The sequence below is a fragment of the Hippocampus zosterae genome, chromosome 17 (genome assembly GCF_025434085.1).
Source record: "Hippocampus zosterae strain Florida chromosome 17, ASM2543408v3, whole genome shotgun sequence".
NCBI classification, from domain to species: Eukaryota; Metazoa; Chordata; class Actinopteri; order Syngnathiformes; family Syngnathidae; genus Hippocampus; species Hippocampus zosterae.
Genome location: NC_067467.1, coordinates 6,326,193 through 6,341,388, shown reverse-complemented (window position 1 = coordinate 6,341,388; position 15,196 = coordinate 6,326,193). Strand labels below are relative to the sequence as shown.

The 15,196-nt window shown below is 44.7% G+C and overlaps 1 protein-coding gene across 1 annotated transcript in view; it reads left to right on the top strand.

Annotated features, from left to right (window-relative positions):
• Positions 1–15,196, top strand: part of baiap3 (BAI1 associated protein 3) — a 32,166-nt gene that overhangs the window by 4,283 nt on the left and 12,687 nt on the right. The window contains exons 2-13 of the mRNA XM_052048300.1: positions 4,292–4,434; positions 11,162–11,249; positions 11,707–11,790; positions 12,010–12,117; positions 12,274–12,333; positions 12,466–12,532; positions 12,847–13,060; positions 13,147–13,191; positions 13,855–13,932; positions 14,482–14,587; positions 14,678–14,785; positions 14,859–14,951. Coding sequence (XP_051904260.1) covers positions 4,301–4,434; positions 11,162–11,249; positions 11,707–11,790; positions 12,010–12,117; positions 12,274–12,333; positions 12,466–12,532; positions 12,847–13,060; positions 13,147–13,191; positions 13,855–13,932; positions 14,482–14,587; positions 14,678–14,785; positions 14,859–14,951 — 1,185 coding nt within the window. The 5' untranslated portion in view covers positions 4,292–4,300. The remainder of the gene's footprint in view (positions 1–4,291; positions 4,435–11,161; positions 11,250–11,706; positions 11,791–12,009; positions 12,118–12,273; positions 12,334–12,465; positions 12,533–12,846; positions 13,061–13,146; positions 13,192–13,854; positions 13,933–14,481; positions 14,588–14,677; positions 14,786–14,858; positions 14,952–15,196) is intronic.

Here is a 15,196-nt window from a genome sequence, read left to right as displayed (position 1 = left end):
AATGTTGACTATGGAATGATTCACACGTGAGAATTTTGCAGGATCACACATGATCCCTCCAAAACAAAGAGCAAAAACTTGTTTATGTGCGCTGATGTTTTCTAATGAGTATTGTGATCAAGAAAAAAACAAACTTGTTTCGGAAAATACTTCTCGGCGTCTGGGGAACCCGACTTTGGGTACGACGTATTTTCTTTTATTGACTGCTATTTCCTTATTTGTCAGTCAAGGTGCTTCTATGATTGTCTACATTCTGTTCCTGTCACAGGCCGCGTAGTTGAACGACTCGGGGAGCCAGCTTTTGAAAATAGATCTTTTTTTTACCATGTTATGAGGACATTGCAAGCGCAAAATAAGATTTGAAGTGATGGAATTGAAATTGGACGTGTACGCTATCTCTTCGATATTGGAAATGAGTCATGACCACTCTGCTTGTGTGCCTACCGTGTTTTTTTTTTTTTCCTCCCATTTTGAGAACGTACCTTTGATCCAAACCGGGGGAATTTTCCAAGTCTTTCTCTCAGCGGGAGGCATTTGAAATGAACCATTGACGATATGTGGCAGGGAAGACGCGACACTTGAGGTTAATGGAGTGGATGATCGATGAGTTTGCCAGATGTCAGCGTTGTGGATCAATAAAATCTCATCCGCCGATGCATCTTTCACTTTCTTACGACTGACTGAGTCTGCGATCCGTCTGATTAATTCCACGGTTGCGCAAAGTATTGTGGTACACCGGCAAAATTGAATGAGATCAATACAAAATGTGGCCTTCCTCAATGTATTTATTCAGCATTTATATCTTAACCCTCCTGTTAAGTTGCGGGTGATCGAAAAAAAAAATTCCAATCATATTTTGTTTTATGATGAACATTAAGCGAAAATTTGGCACTCCGAAGAAAGTGTGCAAATTATTTTCGGGGGTGTTTGAGGTCCACCCAGATGTAGTTTTTTTTCACGACCGAATGCCTAAAAGGGACTGAATTCTAGAGCGCGAGCAAAGATCTATTGATTTTAAATTTCCGCCACCTCTGGCTATTAGAAACTTCATTTGCCTCTGTCGCTCTGCTCATCTTAAAACATTTGAGTCTGGGAATGACTTTGCTCTTAATCCGATTCAGATGAAGGCAATCGGGTTCATGATGTTAATTCAAAACAACGTCCACTCAAGACTCCCATTCTGCTAATTGTCCTTCATTACACTTGGCTAATAGCAGCTGCCATTGTTCTGCTTGAGGCGCTCCCGCCCGAGGCACCTCCGCCTCGCCGAGCTTCTCAGACGTGGCCTGTCAACTTTTTAAAAGAGTGTTCAAGCGAGCCGGGGTTGACTGTGTGGAACGGCGTCTCCATCAATCACTCGGGCTCTCTTGTACATCTTGTCAGCCGTCCTTTGTGAGCTGGCTCTTCCTCACCTCTCTTGATTTGCAACCTCACACAAAGGGCTTCGCGAGACGTGCGGGTGTCGCAAAAACTCACGCGGGCTGGATTTACACTGCAGGTCCTATTGCCCGATTCCCACAAAAAGCTGAAAATCACAAAATTTGCGGTGGAGTGTGTATTTTCGTAACACTTCAATATTGCGATTGTGGTTTATTATGCGATTATTATTTTTTTTTTATGAAGTCCCACATATTTTTACAAATTTATCAGCATGAAAATAAACTGTACTATTCATTCATTCATCTTCCGAGCCGCTTGATCCTCTCTAGGGTCGCGGGGGGGTGCTGGAGCCTATCCCAGCTGTCTCCGGGCAGTAGGCGGGGGACACCCTGAATCGGTTGCCAGCCAATCGCAGGGCACACAGAGACAAACAACCATACGCACTCACACTCACACCTAGGGACAATTTTAGAGTGTTCAATCAGCCTGCCATGCATATTTTTGGAATGTGGGAGGAAACCGGGGCACCCGGAGAAAACCCACGCAGGCCTGGGGAGAACATGCAAACTCCACACAGGGAGGCCGGAGCTGGAATCGAACCCGGTACCTCTGCACTGTGAAGCAGACGCGCTTACCACTGGACTACCGGGCCGCCCTTAAACTGTACTATAAATAATTGAATAAAACCATTAAATTTTTGGGGGAGGGGCCAATTGTCAGCATTTACGATTTCAAAATCGCATTTGATGACCAATAACTTTGGTCTGTACGATCTTTATTTTCTTTTTTTTTTCCTCTTTGCACCGCCACGACTTACTTCTCAGTTGTACCGCTTAAAAGAAAAAAAAAATCATAATTGTGACACTTGGAAGCATCTAATTTAAATCCAGCTCCGGTCTATCTGAAATGAATGGTGGCCGTCTCGAGGGTATCTCCAGCAGAAGCACACCCCCGAGTGACATTTATCGGAAGAGATTATAATGAATGAAGCAAATGCGACCATCAAGTTACACTAAACGTGATAAGATATGAGCGAAGCAATGCGTAATGTGGGTTATAAAATGCGGGTATTTATAGACCCTCAACCTTCTGTTGATATTAAAATAATTAAATGCTAATAAAATGAGGAGATGCTCGTATAATCCTATCAAGTGGCCCCGGGATTATACATGATCACTTTAGAGTAAATCGTCATTTATCGTAAATGGGGCGTGGGGGTTTGATTTTGGCCGACTTGATCTGATTTATTAAATATTGTTTGTTGATATCGCAAGGAAAACCCGCCGTGTGCTAGCTGACTTGCGCCGCTCGGTTTCATTAAATCCATCTGACTTTATTTGAATCTTCTCTGCAGAAAGCTGCCATGTTATGAAGGTGACATAACTCTGTTAATCTACAAAGGCAACCTTGAAGTGGAATGAAAGTGGACGTGACAAGCGACTGCTGAGAATGTCTGCTTCTATCAAAATAGAGCATCTATTCTACGTTGCACAATCCATTTTAATGTGTCACGTTTATACTGTTGACGCAGTATCGCAAGATTGTGCAACTTTAGAAGTATCTGTCAGTTACATGTATGATATCTGCTTTGGTCAAAAGTACTCAAGGATAAAAAAAATAAAAATAAAATAAAGCAAGAGGCCAAAAAGACGGTAAAAGCAAAAACTGTATTTTCATCCGTGGAGGCAGTACTTCATCCCCAAGCCGCCGATTTATATTTGCCAATTTAGGGAGCATGGCTGGAGCATGTGACACAGGCTCGCTCACAGGCACATTTTCTGCGGATTGGCTGTGCCAAGTGGTTGACTTGGTTGTTTTACTTTCCCACTTGATAGGTGGGCCAGCACTCCCCGAGGCTCAACTGTTTATACACGAGCAATTAAAAAGCCACCGCGCCATAAAATGTCCCATTAAATTCAAATTCATTGTAAGAAAGTCACCCGTGACACAAAGTCAAAGTGAACAAATGAAGGATCCTAACAGATGTTTTAATTCACGCAGAATAAGTGTTCTCATTGGGTTTATTAACTCAGTCAGTACCAGCTAATTCTAGACTAAGTCTGAAAAGACGTTTAAAAACGTCTTTGGGAGTGAATGAGTTAAGAACCCCCAAATCCCTGTTCCTGATTGTCGTAGCATTTCGTTTGAAGCCCCAAAAGGTGTGCCATGAAACACGCACCTCCTCCAGGTGTCTCCGGGAAATTGATTTCAACATCCGGATGATTTCTTTCGACAATAACCGAAATGAGCATGACTGTCAATCAAGCGCTTTGGCCAACACGTCCGACGGATGTTCACGGCTCGATGTGAGATCTACCAACGAGGGGAGGGGTTCAACTGCAGTTGGAGGTTGCCATGGCGATGACGACCAACTAATGAGACACGCCGGCTGGCTTTTTCCCCACTTTTCTGACCTTCGTGTTTGTTTGACACCGAAGCAGTTGAAGTGGGCCCGCAAATTTGCCGGATTCCGAGGTGCTGTCGAGAGGCGGAACAGGGAGTCACTGTCCATGGCCCTTTCTTTGTGTTGAAAGCAGTTGGCATTACGTTTGTCATGTGTGTGGCTTCCTTGGATGTGTGAACTCACAATCCGGTCACAGGATCGTTCTTCGGTTACTTCTGTCCGAAAAGTCCTTTGTTTTTCTTCTTTGCCAATATCATGAGCTTTCAGGGTTTCTTTTAAAATTATTTCGGTGTTGCTATACGTCCATATCGAAAAATGATGACCATGTTTTATTACACAAAGACCACATATACTGTATTTAAAAAAAAAAAAAAGCTAAAACTAATACCAAAAAAATAATATTTTTTCAAAAATAAGTTATAATAAAAACTACCTAAAGAAAAACAAAACCTGAGACAAACCCTCGGAATTCTTTGTCACCCTCCTTGTCTTTTGGGGGGCCGGCAGTGTAGCGCCATGACCACGCTCCTGGACCTGAAGAGTAGCGTCTTGCGGCAGGTGCAAAGGAGCCAGTCGTTGAGGAGCCGTAGGGAATCGCCGCCCGCTGCCGGCAGCCCCCTCAGCCACTGCCCAGAGCCCTTATCCCGAAGGTGAGTCAAGCACAGATGCACACAATTTTTTAATTTTTTTTTAAATGAAAAAAAAGCATAAGGTTGTCACAAAACTATTCACAATTATATTATTAATTCATTCATAATCCCTCATCGGAAAATTTGACTCCCAAACTGCTCACTTTTGTCGAGACTTGATACATTTTATATGACATTAAAAAGTGTAACAATTAAATCTATAACTGCTTCATACAACAAAGAGGAGGCAGAAATAAAAGTGTTGCGTTGTATGATTTGGTTATTTTGACTTCAAGATGGCGCCGCGAGAGTGGCTGCCTTTACAGCAGCTCCTATATTTTGTTCTTCTACTTCTTCCTTTCATAACTTTGCTGCTGTGAATTGGGAATTTCTCCGTTGTGAGACTAATAAATGTTTTCAAATAAATACATAAATAAATAAACAAATACATAATAATCAATGAATGTTTTTTTTAAAACGAAATACAGTGCTAAACATTGAAGTATAACAATATTAACTCCATCCCATAAAGTATCCAGTAAATAATACATCCAATTATAGATTATAAATGAGACTTATTGAAAGAAGATATTATGCAAGGCAATAACTCCCCCAGTGCAATAAACGTTGAATGCAGAAGTTGACAATTTCTCATACACACACACACACAAAAGACAATTTCTTTCATCCATGATAGCTTGTGCGACTGCCTTTTTTTTTCTTCGTACATACGCGAGTACGACGAGGAGTCACAGACAAGCTCCCTCTGATTTGTTTTTAACCAGCCACCAGCGCCACCTTCACAACCACCCATATTGTTCTTTAAACGCAGCTGGTGTTATATTCTCAATCTCCAGACTCACCGTTGCACTCATCAAGCATAATATCACAATGCAGCATCACAACGTCAGGCTTCGATAGCTTTACAGATGCCTCCGTGTACCTTCACACCACGCGGTGGCCACAACAATAAGATCTATGCTCTAATGCAGGGGTGTCCAAACTTTTTGCCAAGGGGGCCAGATTTTATGTGGTAAAATGTCGGGGGCCGACCTTGGCTGACATTCTTTACATTGAACAACAATATTGTTGAACTAATTTTAGTAAGCCAGTCTGTTTCACATTTCCATTTTTATTTTAATTTCAACAATCTTAAGAATTTCTTTTGGTTCATTTGAAACAGGTATATCACATGCAACTGCTTATTCACTTGACTTTTTCTTAAACAGATGTCTCCTGAGTGCAAATTGATTGATTTGAAACATAAAATGTATCACCATGACTTTTCAATAGTCCCAAAACCTTTGCCTCGAACAACAGGGAAATGAACAAGCAATACACATATCCACAACTGCAAGGATCATTTGAAATATGACATATCAGTCAATATAAACACGGAGTGATGTCTTGTTAACTCGTGAGTGATGCCCTCTAGTGTCTAAATGCTATTACTCATTTAGTGAATGCTATTACTCATTTAGCCACTAGAGGGAAGCAGTACTCTATGAAACATCACTCACCAGTCTACGAGACCTCAGTCAATGCAACACGTGTTCCATTGCGCCCAACCTGCTGGCCAGACGGCACTGATTTTATGAGAGGGGCCGAAGGCCGGATGAAATTCGACCGCGGGCCGGATTTGGCCCGCGGGCCGGACTTTGGACATGCCTGCTCTAATGGATGCCTTACGCCACTTGATCAACGGGCGTGTTGCCCCATTTGAAGGAATACTGAAGGCGTTGCATCGTAATTGGACACCTCTTTTCCGCAACACCTATCGGTATGTAAGAGTACAGTCTTGGAATCATTCTAATATTATCATGAGAAAAAAAACATCTGCTACATTGGTACAAAAACAAACTCATTACTTCTCACGGTTGCCTAGCGCTCTCTGCAGTTAAGTAAACAAACGCCCTCAGACGCCAAGTAAGGAAATGCAAGAATAGGTCTTTGTCATTGTCAAGGATCGCATATGCATTGTATGTATTATGTATTATATGACGTGAATACGTGCCTTTAACACGTGCTGTCACGCTGTTGCGTTCTGTCAAACTCACACAGACCCTTGTTTATCTTTGTCTTGCATTTCGATTGAATGCAAGTTTGCCATGTGCTTGTCTCGTAGCAACAAATCAAGCGACACAGGTGAAATTCCCCCCTCACCCCCCCCCCCCCCACCAAGCCCCAACCTCTCCCCACCACCAGTTCAGTCTTGTTTTGAATCCTCATCTGCAGCCAAAAAAAACAACTAATAGTATGAACCTGGGGTAACCATAGCAACATAAACCCAGGCTTTGCTGCCTCGACGTGAACTTCCCTTGTAATGACGCCCGTGTTTATTTTTAACACGGAAGGCGACCTCGGGTGCCGCGCACAACCCGTTTATCTCCTCGCGTATCACTCTGATTAAATATTTTAATAAATGCCTAATCCAATAAGCTCTGCTATAATTTTTTTTGGGGGGGGGGCGCTGTGGGGGTGGGAGGTTACTCCTTTAAATAGTCATCTGAACTGTCACTACGGTGCATGTCATTCTTCATTTCCCATGGTGTAAAAGCCTCCCCACTGAGTCCCCGCCGTGCATGTATACTGAGAGCTCGTCATTAGATGCAGGCTACTGATCTATGTTAGCCCTTCACACCGCTGTACACACACACGCACACACACACACACACACACACACACACACACACACACTTGCACTGAGGCTTTCAGTGACAATGGAGACTGGCAGGTCGATCGTTTTAGTTTTGCGTAGGTGTGTTCACTAATTGCATTGGGATGCGACAATCAGTTTCCGGTCGGCAGAGGTGGACTTCCCACTTTGCGTTTCTGCTTTGCCGCGATCTCATTAGCAGGTTTGCCAGCTCTGTGTCACTGCACAGTGTCCGCACAGAGGATCACCGCACCGGGAGCGCGGACCTCCATAGAGGGGAAAGAAGCGGCCCACTAAAGTGATTTAACATTCAACGCTGAGTCAGTCCTCATTATTTTAGGGGTACGGTTAGCCCTTTTCTTTTTGGCTTGCGCCAATGAATGACATCTAATGACATCATAGTGCGGGCCTACGGCAGCGAATCAGAAACCTTTGAGGTGCGGTCGGGTGTCCGACAAGGCTGCGCGCTCTCACCAACCTTATTCAACTATGCCATCGACCACATTCTCAACACTGCTCTCCATGGCTTTGAGGGAGTGAGGGTCGGCCGAGATGTCGCAGTGTCGGACCTGGCATACGCAGATGACATCGCTCTACTTGGAAACACGTTCGAGGAAGTTGAAAACGCGCTGATGAAAATCCATCGAACGGCCCTGACCGTTGGAATGCGCATCAACGCCTCGAAGACCAAGATCATGTCCTCCCTCACCAACCCAGCTGACCAACGGTCGCTGTCACTGGAGGGCGTGACCCTGGAAAACGTTGATTCCTTCACATATCTCGGCTGCTCTGTGGTTCCGTCGGGGCAAGGAGAAGCAGAAGTCGTGCATCGCATCGGGGCTGCCAGATCCGCCTTCGTGCGCCTACAACGCCATCTGTGGGGTCGGCGCGAGATCTCGGCAGTGACAAAGGGGCGTGTCTACCAGGCGATCGTGCGGACCATCCTGCTTTATGGCTGTGAGACCTGGCCTATGAGAGTGGCTGACCAGCGCAAGCTGGAAGTCTTTGATAACGATTGCGTCCGCCGTATTCTCCGCCGCCGCCGATCGGACCGGGTCGACACTGCTGACCTTCGTCGCTGCCTGCACCTTAGCCCCTTACCAGCGTGTCTCCTGCAACGTCGACTCCGTTGGTTCGGGCATGCGGCACGCCACCAGGAGGGCGAGTTGATCAGGGATGTTCTCCTTCCTGCTCCTTTGCCAGCCTGGCGCAAGCGGCGTGGTGGACAAGTCAAGACCTGGGCCACCACGATGAAAGAAGACCTCGCGTATCTTTCCGGCCCCTTGGTGGTGGGTCTGAGACGGTGGAACCAGGACTGGCTGAAGCTGTCGGTTGACCTGGCACAGGATCGCCGCGCTTGGGCCGCCATGATCAGGGATGTCGTGCGCGCCAAGGAAGAAGCCGGTTCAACCCGCCCAGGGTGAAGGCCGTTGCAAACAAAAAAAACTAATCAATGATGTCATTAGAGCGCCAACGTGTCAAAATTGTCGAGGGTATTGCGTTGGTGCTTGTCACGCACATTGATGATCCGATGCAAGTGACAAGCGTGTGACAATCGGTTTTCTTTCAAACTAAAAACAAAACAAGCATGATGTTGGATGAGAAAGCATCGCATGGTCTTTCATGCTCTCGCCGACAGTGATGCGCGCATGAGTAATTGCTGTTTACGTGCTGCCACTTGATGTTGACGTTTGAAAAACCAGTGGCCGCTTGTCACCTCTGCTTTTTCAATAACCCGTCTTCGTGTTTGCTTCCCATCTCCGCGCCAGCCCGGACTGCGGGGGGAAAAAAATGTAATTGAAGCATTGGAATGAATTCGGGGAAATACATTTGACTCAAAACAACATGAGAACCTGTTTCCTAGCAACATCAAGCCACTTTTCTTTTTCTGGTGAGCAAGAATGATTATCGAAGTGTGTTTATTTCATTGTGTCGGATCAGGCATTATTATTTTTTTGAAGTTTTTTTTTTTTCAAAAGCTGGGATTAAAAGATTCAACAATGTTTTGCCAAATGTCTTCAACACTAAGACTAAACAGATTTCTGCCCACGACAATTAAGAGCGGATGTGGAGGGAATTGAGGGTCTCAAAGCGCCAGCAAGATGATGGAGTGGAGCTCATTTGTACTGTATACGTCAAAACAAAATCCTACAAAAACTGTAATACCACAATAGCAATCCTTTAGTAAGACTCACTCATTCTAACTACACTCCAACGAACCAACATCCATCTGCAGGAATATTTCCACGGATCTTAACTCCAACCCGGTTGAGCAGTCAAATATTTCAGCTAGTTTAGCCCAACAAGTCCACTTTTTTGGGGGGGTCAAGGGGCAGGAGCTCGACCAGCTCTCCCAGCATGGCTGCCATTAGTCTTCATCAATACCTCAGGGGTTTGCCATCTGCTCACCCCCGCCATGGCGAGAGTCGGCGGGTGGCGATGAGGATTGTGCTGCCATACGCCCGCTGCGATGCGCCAATAAAAGAGTGCGTGACGGGGGTCCTCACATAGACTGGCTTGACCGCAGCGTAATATGAGGAGGGAAATGGGAAAGTGGTGAGTGGCAAGCGATTCGGGGGGAAAAGGGCTGATCCCCAGCGCTCTGCCGCTGCGCAGATCAGAGGTGATTTCCATCCAGGTCGGCAGGGGTGGTGGAAAGATGCCGGGGAGAGAGAGAGAGATTTGGAAAGGGTTTGCAAGTGGGATTCCCAAGGTGCTGGAGCTTCCCTACTCTATCCATATATTCCCTCTCTGCTTTCGAAAAGTGCCACCGTGGATCACCATGACGACCGAGAGGCCTGCGGGAGTCCGGGAATTCTCTCAAATCCGGAATAAATACTGGGGGGGGGGGGGGGTGATTTGCATTTTTGCACACAGCTGTGCTCATTTTATTAAAACAGATTCTAGAGAACAGCCATGGTGGATCAAATTAGTGGAGCCCAGTTTCATCTGTCATGAGAATCATCAGACTTTCTCAGACTACATTTAGTCCAATAGACATTAGGATACAGTTTAACACTTTGGACTGAATAGTAACATATTTTAATAGTTTCGCTCACAGGTGTCAAACTCAAGGCCCGGGGGCCAGATCTGGCCCACCACATCATTTTATGTGGCCCGCAAAGGCAAATCAAACATGTCCACTTCCTTAATGCTTGCTCAAATCTCGACCAAAATGTAAAATTCAATCAATAAGAGACATATTGTAAACATTTCCTTTTGTAACCAAACCCCTCAGGAGATTAACTTAAACAATAGTTGAAGAAACCGTCATTGACATTTTTTTTATTTGGTTTCAGTCATAACGACCCTCCAAGGGAAACGGTAACTAAAATGTGGCCCATGACAAAAATGAGTTTGACACACCTCGTTGAAAACTCATTCACTCCCAAAGACGTTTTTAAACGTCTTTTCAGACTTGGTCCAGAATTGGCTGGTACTGAATGAGTTGAGCAAATTAAAGACTGATTCCAAGTCACCCAATTTAAAATTAATTTTTTTTGGAAGTCTAATTGGGCAGAGATTGTAATCGAAGAAGCGTCAAACTAGTCTTTGGATCATTGCTAGACTTTCTGGCATGTGGGTTTCATTAAAAGAAAAAAAGACATCTTATTTTTCGCCACAGATCAAGGAAAAACCAATTAGCGGAGCTTGTTGTTTTGCTGTTAGCACTTCACAGGCATGCAATGTCTTTGAAGTGCTCAACACAAAACAAAACAACATGAAAAGTGACGCACTGGGAAAAGATCTCACGAACATTTCAAACATTCTTTGACAGATGCCCGAGTCGAATCCTACAACATTTGACAACATTACCAGGGTATTTCTTACACGGCTAGGAAACATAGCATCCTCACAAGTAAAGTTGAATGCAAAAAGGACAACAAGACCAAGGCAACTTGGAGGACCTCAGGAATGGTCGCGGCAAGTCGCTCAGACCGTGATTTGCCCACATCCAATCTTCAACCCTGCTGGGTCAAAACAATGAACCCAACGTTGGGTAAAAGGAAGCCAATCTGTTCAAAATCAAAAACAAAATAGTCATTCTAAACACCCCATTCATCAACTCGTCCCCCCCCGTTTCCTTGGCAGGATCTCCGAAGAGAGCATGGAGTTCTTTGAGCGTATGAATACCATTCTGCAGAAACAGGAGAACATGTTGCAGGCCAGCCAGGCTGAGGTAACCTCTCGCCCGACTTCCAACTTTACATCTGTTTGCAGGCCAACGACAGCATGCAAACTAAGGAGTGCGAGTGGGCAGAGCCGCAGCCCGTGACGTCTGTGAACAGACGGGGCCAGCATTTGTTTTGGAAGTTGGTCACTGACGAGCTGCCGTCAGCGGTGGATGTTTCACTTCCAGCCTTCACAGCGCATTGATGATTTATCAGCATCTTGACAAAGAGTTTGTCATCATCCAAACGTGGCATCGTGATTGCTTTCAGTTCAGCAACAGCTTGGCGCTCAATTTCCTCCGAGGACATTAACATGTCTGCAGCGGATGATCAGAGTTGCGAGCCTTTCGACGCAGTTGTGTCGCTGCAGCAATTTCTTGTTTTGTTACATGTAAAGGAAGCCCGCATAATGTCCTCCTCGATATGTTGACTTTAAAGTTTTCCTCATGACTGATCCCATCGCAGTGCCAAAGAGGAGCCTGCACCGTGCCACCACCACAAGAACATGTGGACCAGGCCTTTATCCAGGACAGACCCAGCAGGATGGAGGTTTGTTAACTCCGCTGTTTTACTTGCCTCACACTTGAAATTGCAATGACGGAAAGAAGAAAAACGGTACATCAGAAAGTGGGTCTTAACTCATTCGGTACCAGCCAATTCTACACCAAGTCTGAAAAGACGTTTAAAAACATCTTTGGGAGTGAATGAGTTTTAAGTGTCGCAATTCTGTGTGTCCCCCGGCCCTGCCCCCCGCCCCTCTCCATGCAGCTGGACTTGCTCTATGAGGAGGTTGTGTATACAATCGTCAACCGAGTGGGGGTCCCTTCGTCAGAGCATGTGACGAGTGATGAGGAGATTTTTGCCTACCTCCTGAAGGTATTCGTAACCTAACGTAATATCGTGACATCTATTCCCAAGTCATGCCAAGCTCTTGCAGGCTTGTTTTGTGCGGCTTGTATTCTAAGTGCGTAGAATTTGTCCCCAAGAGCTCATGAAAAAATATTCTTGCTTTTCTATCCATCTTGAAAAAAGGTGTTTGATATTTGCGAGGAGGAGCATGACATTATACTCCAGAAAGTGCAAGAATCCAAGGTGAGTCCAGGCAGCGTTGATGCAGAATTTCACAAACGTTTGCAAAAAAAAAAAAACAACAACACTCACATACACGAAAAGCCTTCTTCATGATTTCAATCATTGAAGCTATTTAGTGCATCTCATCCACAGAGAGCCACTTTTTCCTTAAGAGCTTCTGTTTTGAAAGCCAAGAATCTGCTGGCGAAGGACGCCAATGGTAAGCCACTTCAAGTACTAAATGGCCTCTCTCTGGCCAGAACTAATAGTCTCCATCGTGCCACTGAAAAGCTTTTTACACGCGATTAGAAAAATAGTCAAGTTGTTTACCTCTTATTTGCTAATAGCATGTCATTTGCGTCCATAGAATGTGCAGAATTTTTATGGTCATATCCTGGCCAAACTGAGACATTTCAGCAGTTTGACATAAACACCGATCCGACTTTGTACGGCTTGGTGTGTATGTGGAATTTGCTCGGCACTATCAGATATCAGTCCATTGCGTGTTTAAATCTGAATCTGCTGTGTGTCCAGGCTACAGCGACCCCTACTGCATGTTGGGGATCTTGGAGGGTCAGAGCTCGCGGGAACCCGAGGAGAAGAAGGAGAGGAAGTTCAGCTTCAGGAAGAGGAAAGACAAGTTGGAGAAACGCTCCAGCACCAAGGAGGCGCTACCTGCCAGGTGCATCCAGGTGACTGAAGTCAAACCGGAGACCCTCAATCCCGTCTGGGACGAGCATTTTGTCTTGTGAGTTGGGCAGTTTTTGACCTTTTGTGATGATGACGCAAGAGGAGTATATCGTGAGCATTTCTCTTTTGTTTTTATATTCATAGTGAAGTGGATGACGTCCACAGTGACTTGCTACATTTGGACATTTGGTAAGATTAGGGTGTTTAGAGGAAGTTAATTAATTTAAATTAAATTCATTTTTCCACCTCATAATATGGTCATAGTGTGTGTATGTGATGCGTACCTACATAGTATGTCACTTAAAATGAAAGCATGACTCAGTTACACAATGTAAATGTGGTTTTAGTTGGTTTTATTTTTTTAAATATGACCCCATTCACACAGAGGTCCTATATTTTGATATTATATTTTGGCCACAATATTCAGTAGTCTTACACAATCGAATAACATCTGGTATATATAGGCAGCTGGTAATGATTAGTGTCAGGTGCGGCTTAGGAGGGAACGCCCACTCTCCAGCTGGAGACTGAAAAAACAAAGCAAGCAGGACAGAAACATGACAAAAGGGATAAAAATGTTGCTTTAAGAAATATAAAATAGTGGCAGTCGAATTGAAATCGTAGTAAATATGAAAAACTCATAGAATGAGGATAATTTCAAAATAACTAAATATGAATTACGGTACTTCGGATCCTTTGACCCATATCTTCAATTGTCGGATAAAGTTCAATCAGACCTGACGCTACGACTCCAATAAAAGTCCCCATATTTTTCTTGAGATTTGAATCTTGATGTCCTTGTTACGGTACAGAGAAGGCACTCTCCTTTTCTTCTCTCCTTTTCTTCTCCAGGGATCACGATGATGACGTCTCAGTGGCCGAGGCTTGCAAAAAACTCAACGAAGTCAGTGGACTTCGAGGAATGGGAAGGTATTATTTTCATTGTTAGTCGTTGTTCTGACTTGCTTGATATTTTTATTTCACAATAAAATGGCAGTCAAAAAAAAAAAAAGGAACACGGTGCGGGCGTAGAGGGAGGTATATATTCATTCATTCATCTTTCGAACCGCTTCATCCACACTAGGGTCGCGGAGGGTGCTGGAGACTCTCCCAGCAGTCTTCGGGCAGTATGCGGGGGGCACCCTGAACCGGTTGCCAGCCAATCGCAGGGCACACATAGACGAACAACCATCCACGCTCACACTCACACCTAGGGACAATTTAGAGTGTTCAATCAGCCTGCTATGCATGTTTTTGGAATGTGGGAGGAAACCGGAGTACCCGGAGAAAACCCACGCAGGCCCGGGGAGAACATGCAAACCCCACACAGGGAGGCCGGCGCTGGAATTGAACCCGGTACCTTTGCACTGTGAAGTCGACAGTCATTATATTAAGGGTTGTAATTTTAGTATTAGAACTCTTCTAGCTGTGAGAATTCTATTAAAAAGAACTCTTCTGTTACTACTACCACTCCGTTAGATATTTTAAGCAGATTGCAAAATCAGTGCGTGCCAACGGATCGTCGTCGTCCGGCTCCGAGGAGAATGCGGACGACTTCTTGGGGTGCATCAACATCTCTTTAAATGTGAGGAGAAGTTCACATGTTTGGAAATGAACGTATTTTCTTCAAATGTCACCCAGTTAAAAAAAAAATGTTTTTGAACAACTCCGACAGGAAATTCCCGTCGGCGGCTTCGACACTTGGTTCAAATTAGAGCCTCGCTCGAGCGCCTCCAAAGTGCAGGGAGAATGCCACCTGATATTGCAGCTTTTCACAAGCCAGGTGTGTGAAGCGGCCATCTGCAGGGGTCACCTCATTTCGGGGAACATGTTCACGCTTTCGTTTTTGCGGCCAGAGAGACACGACGCTGTCGAAGAAAGAAACGAACGTGTCCATCCACAAGAAACTCCTGAGTCAGATTGTGGAGCATGAGCACGCTCACGTCAAGGTAAAGATTTCCTTCTTTATTTGTCAACAACATTCAAGTTATGTTCTTTGGACTTGAGAACAGAAAATTGCCTTTTTTCTATACAAGAAGTTGATTTTTTTTTTTTTTTTACAAGAGTTTCTCTCATTGAGCTGAAATGAAATGAATAAACTCAGCACTCTGCATGGGATGACATTCGATACTGACGGTGTGATAACAATCAACAAAATGTAGAATATTTCGTGCAGAAGAAACGTGTACCATGT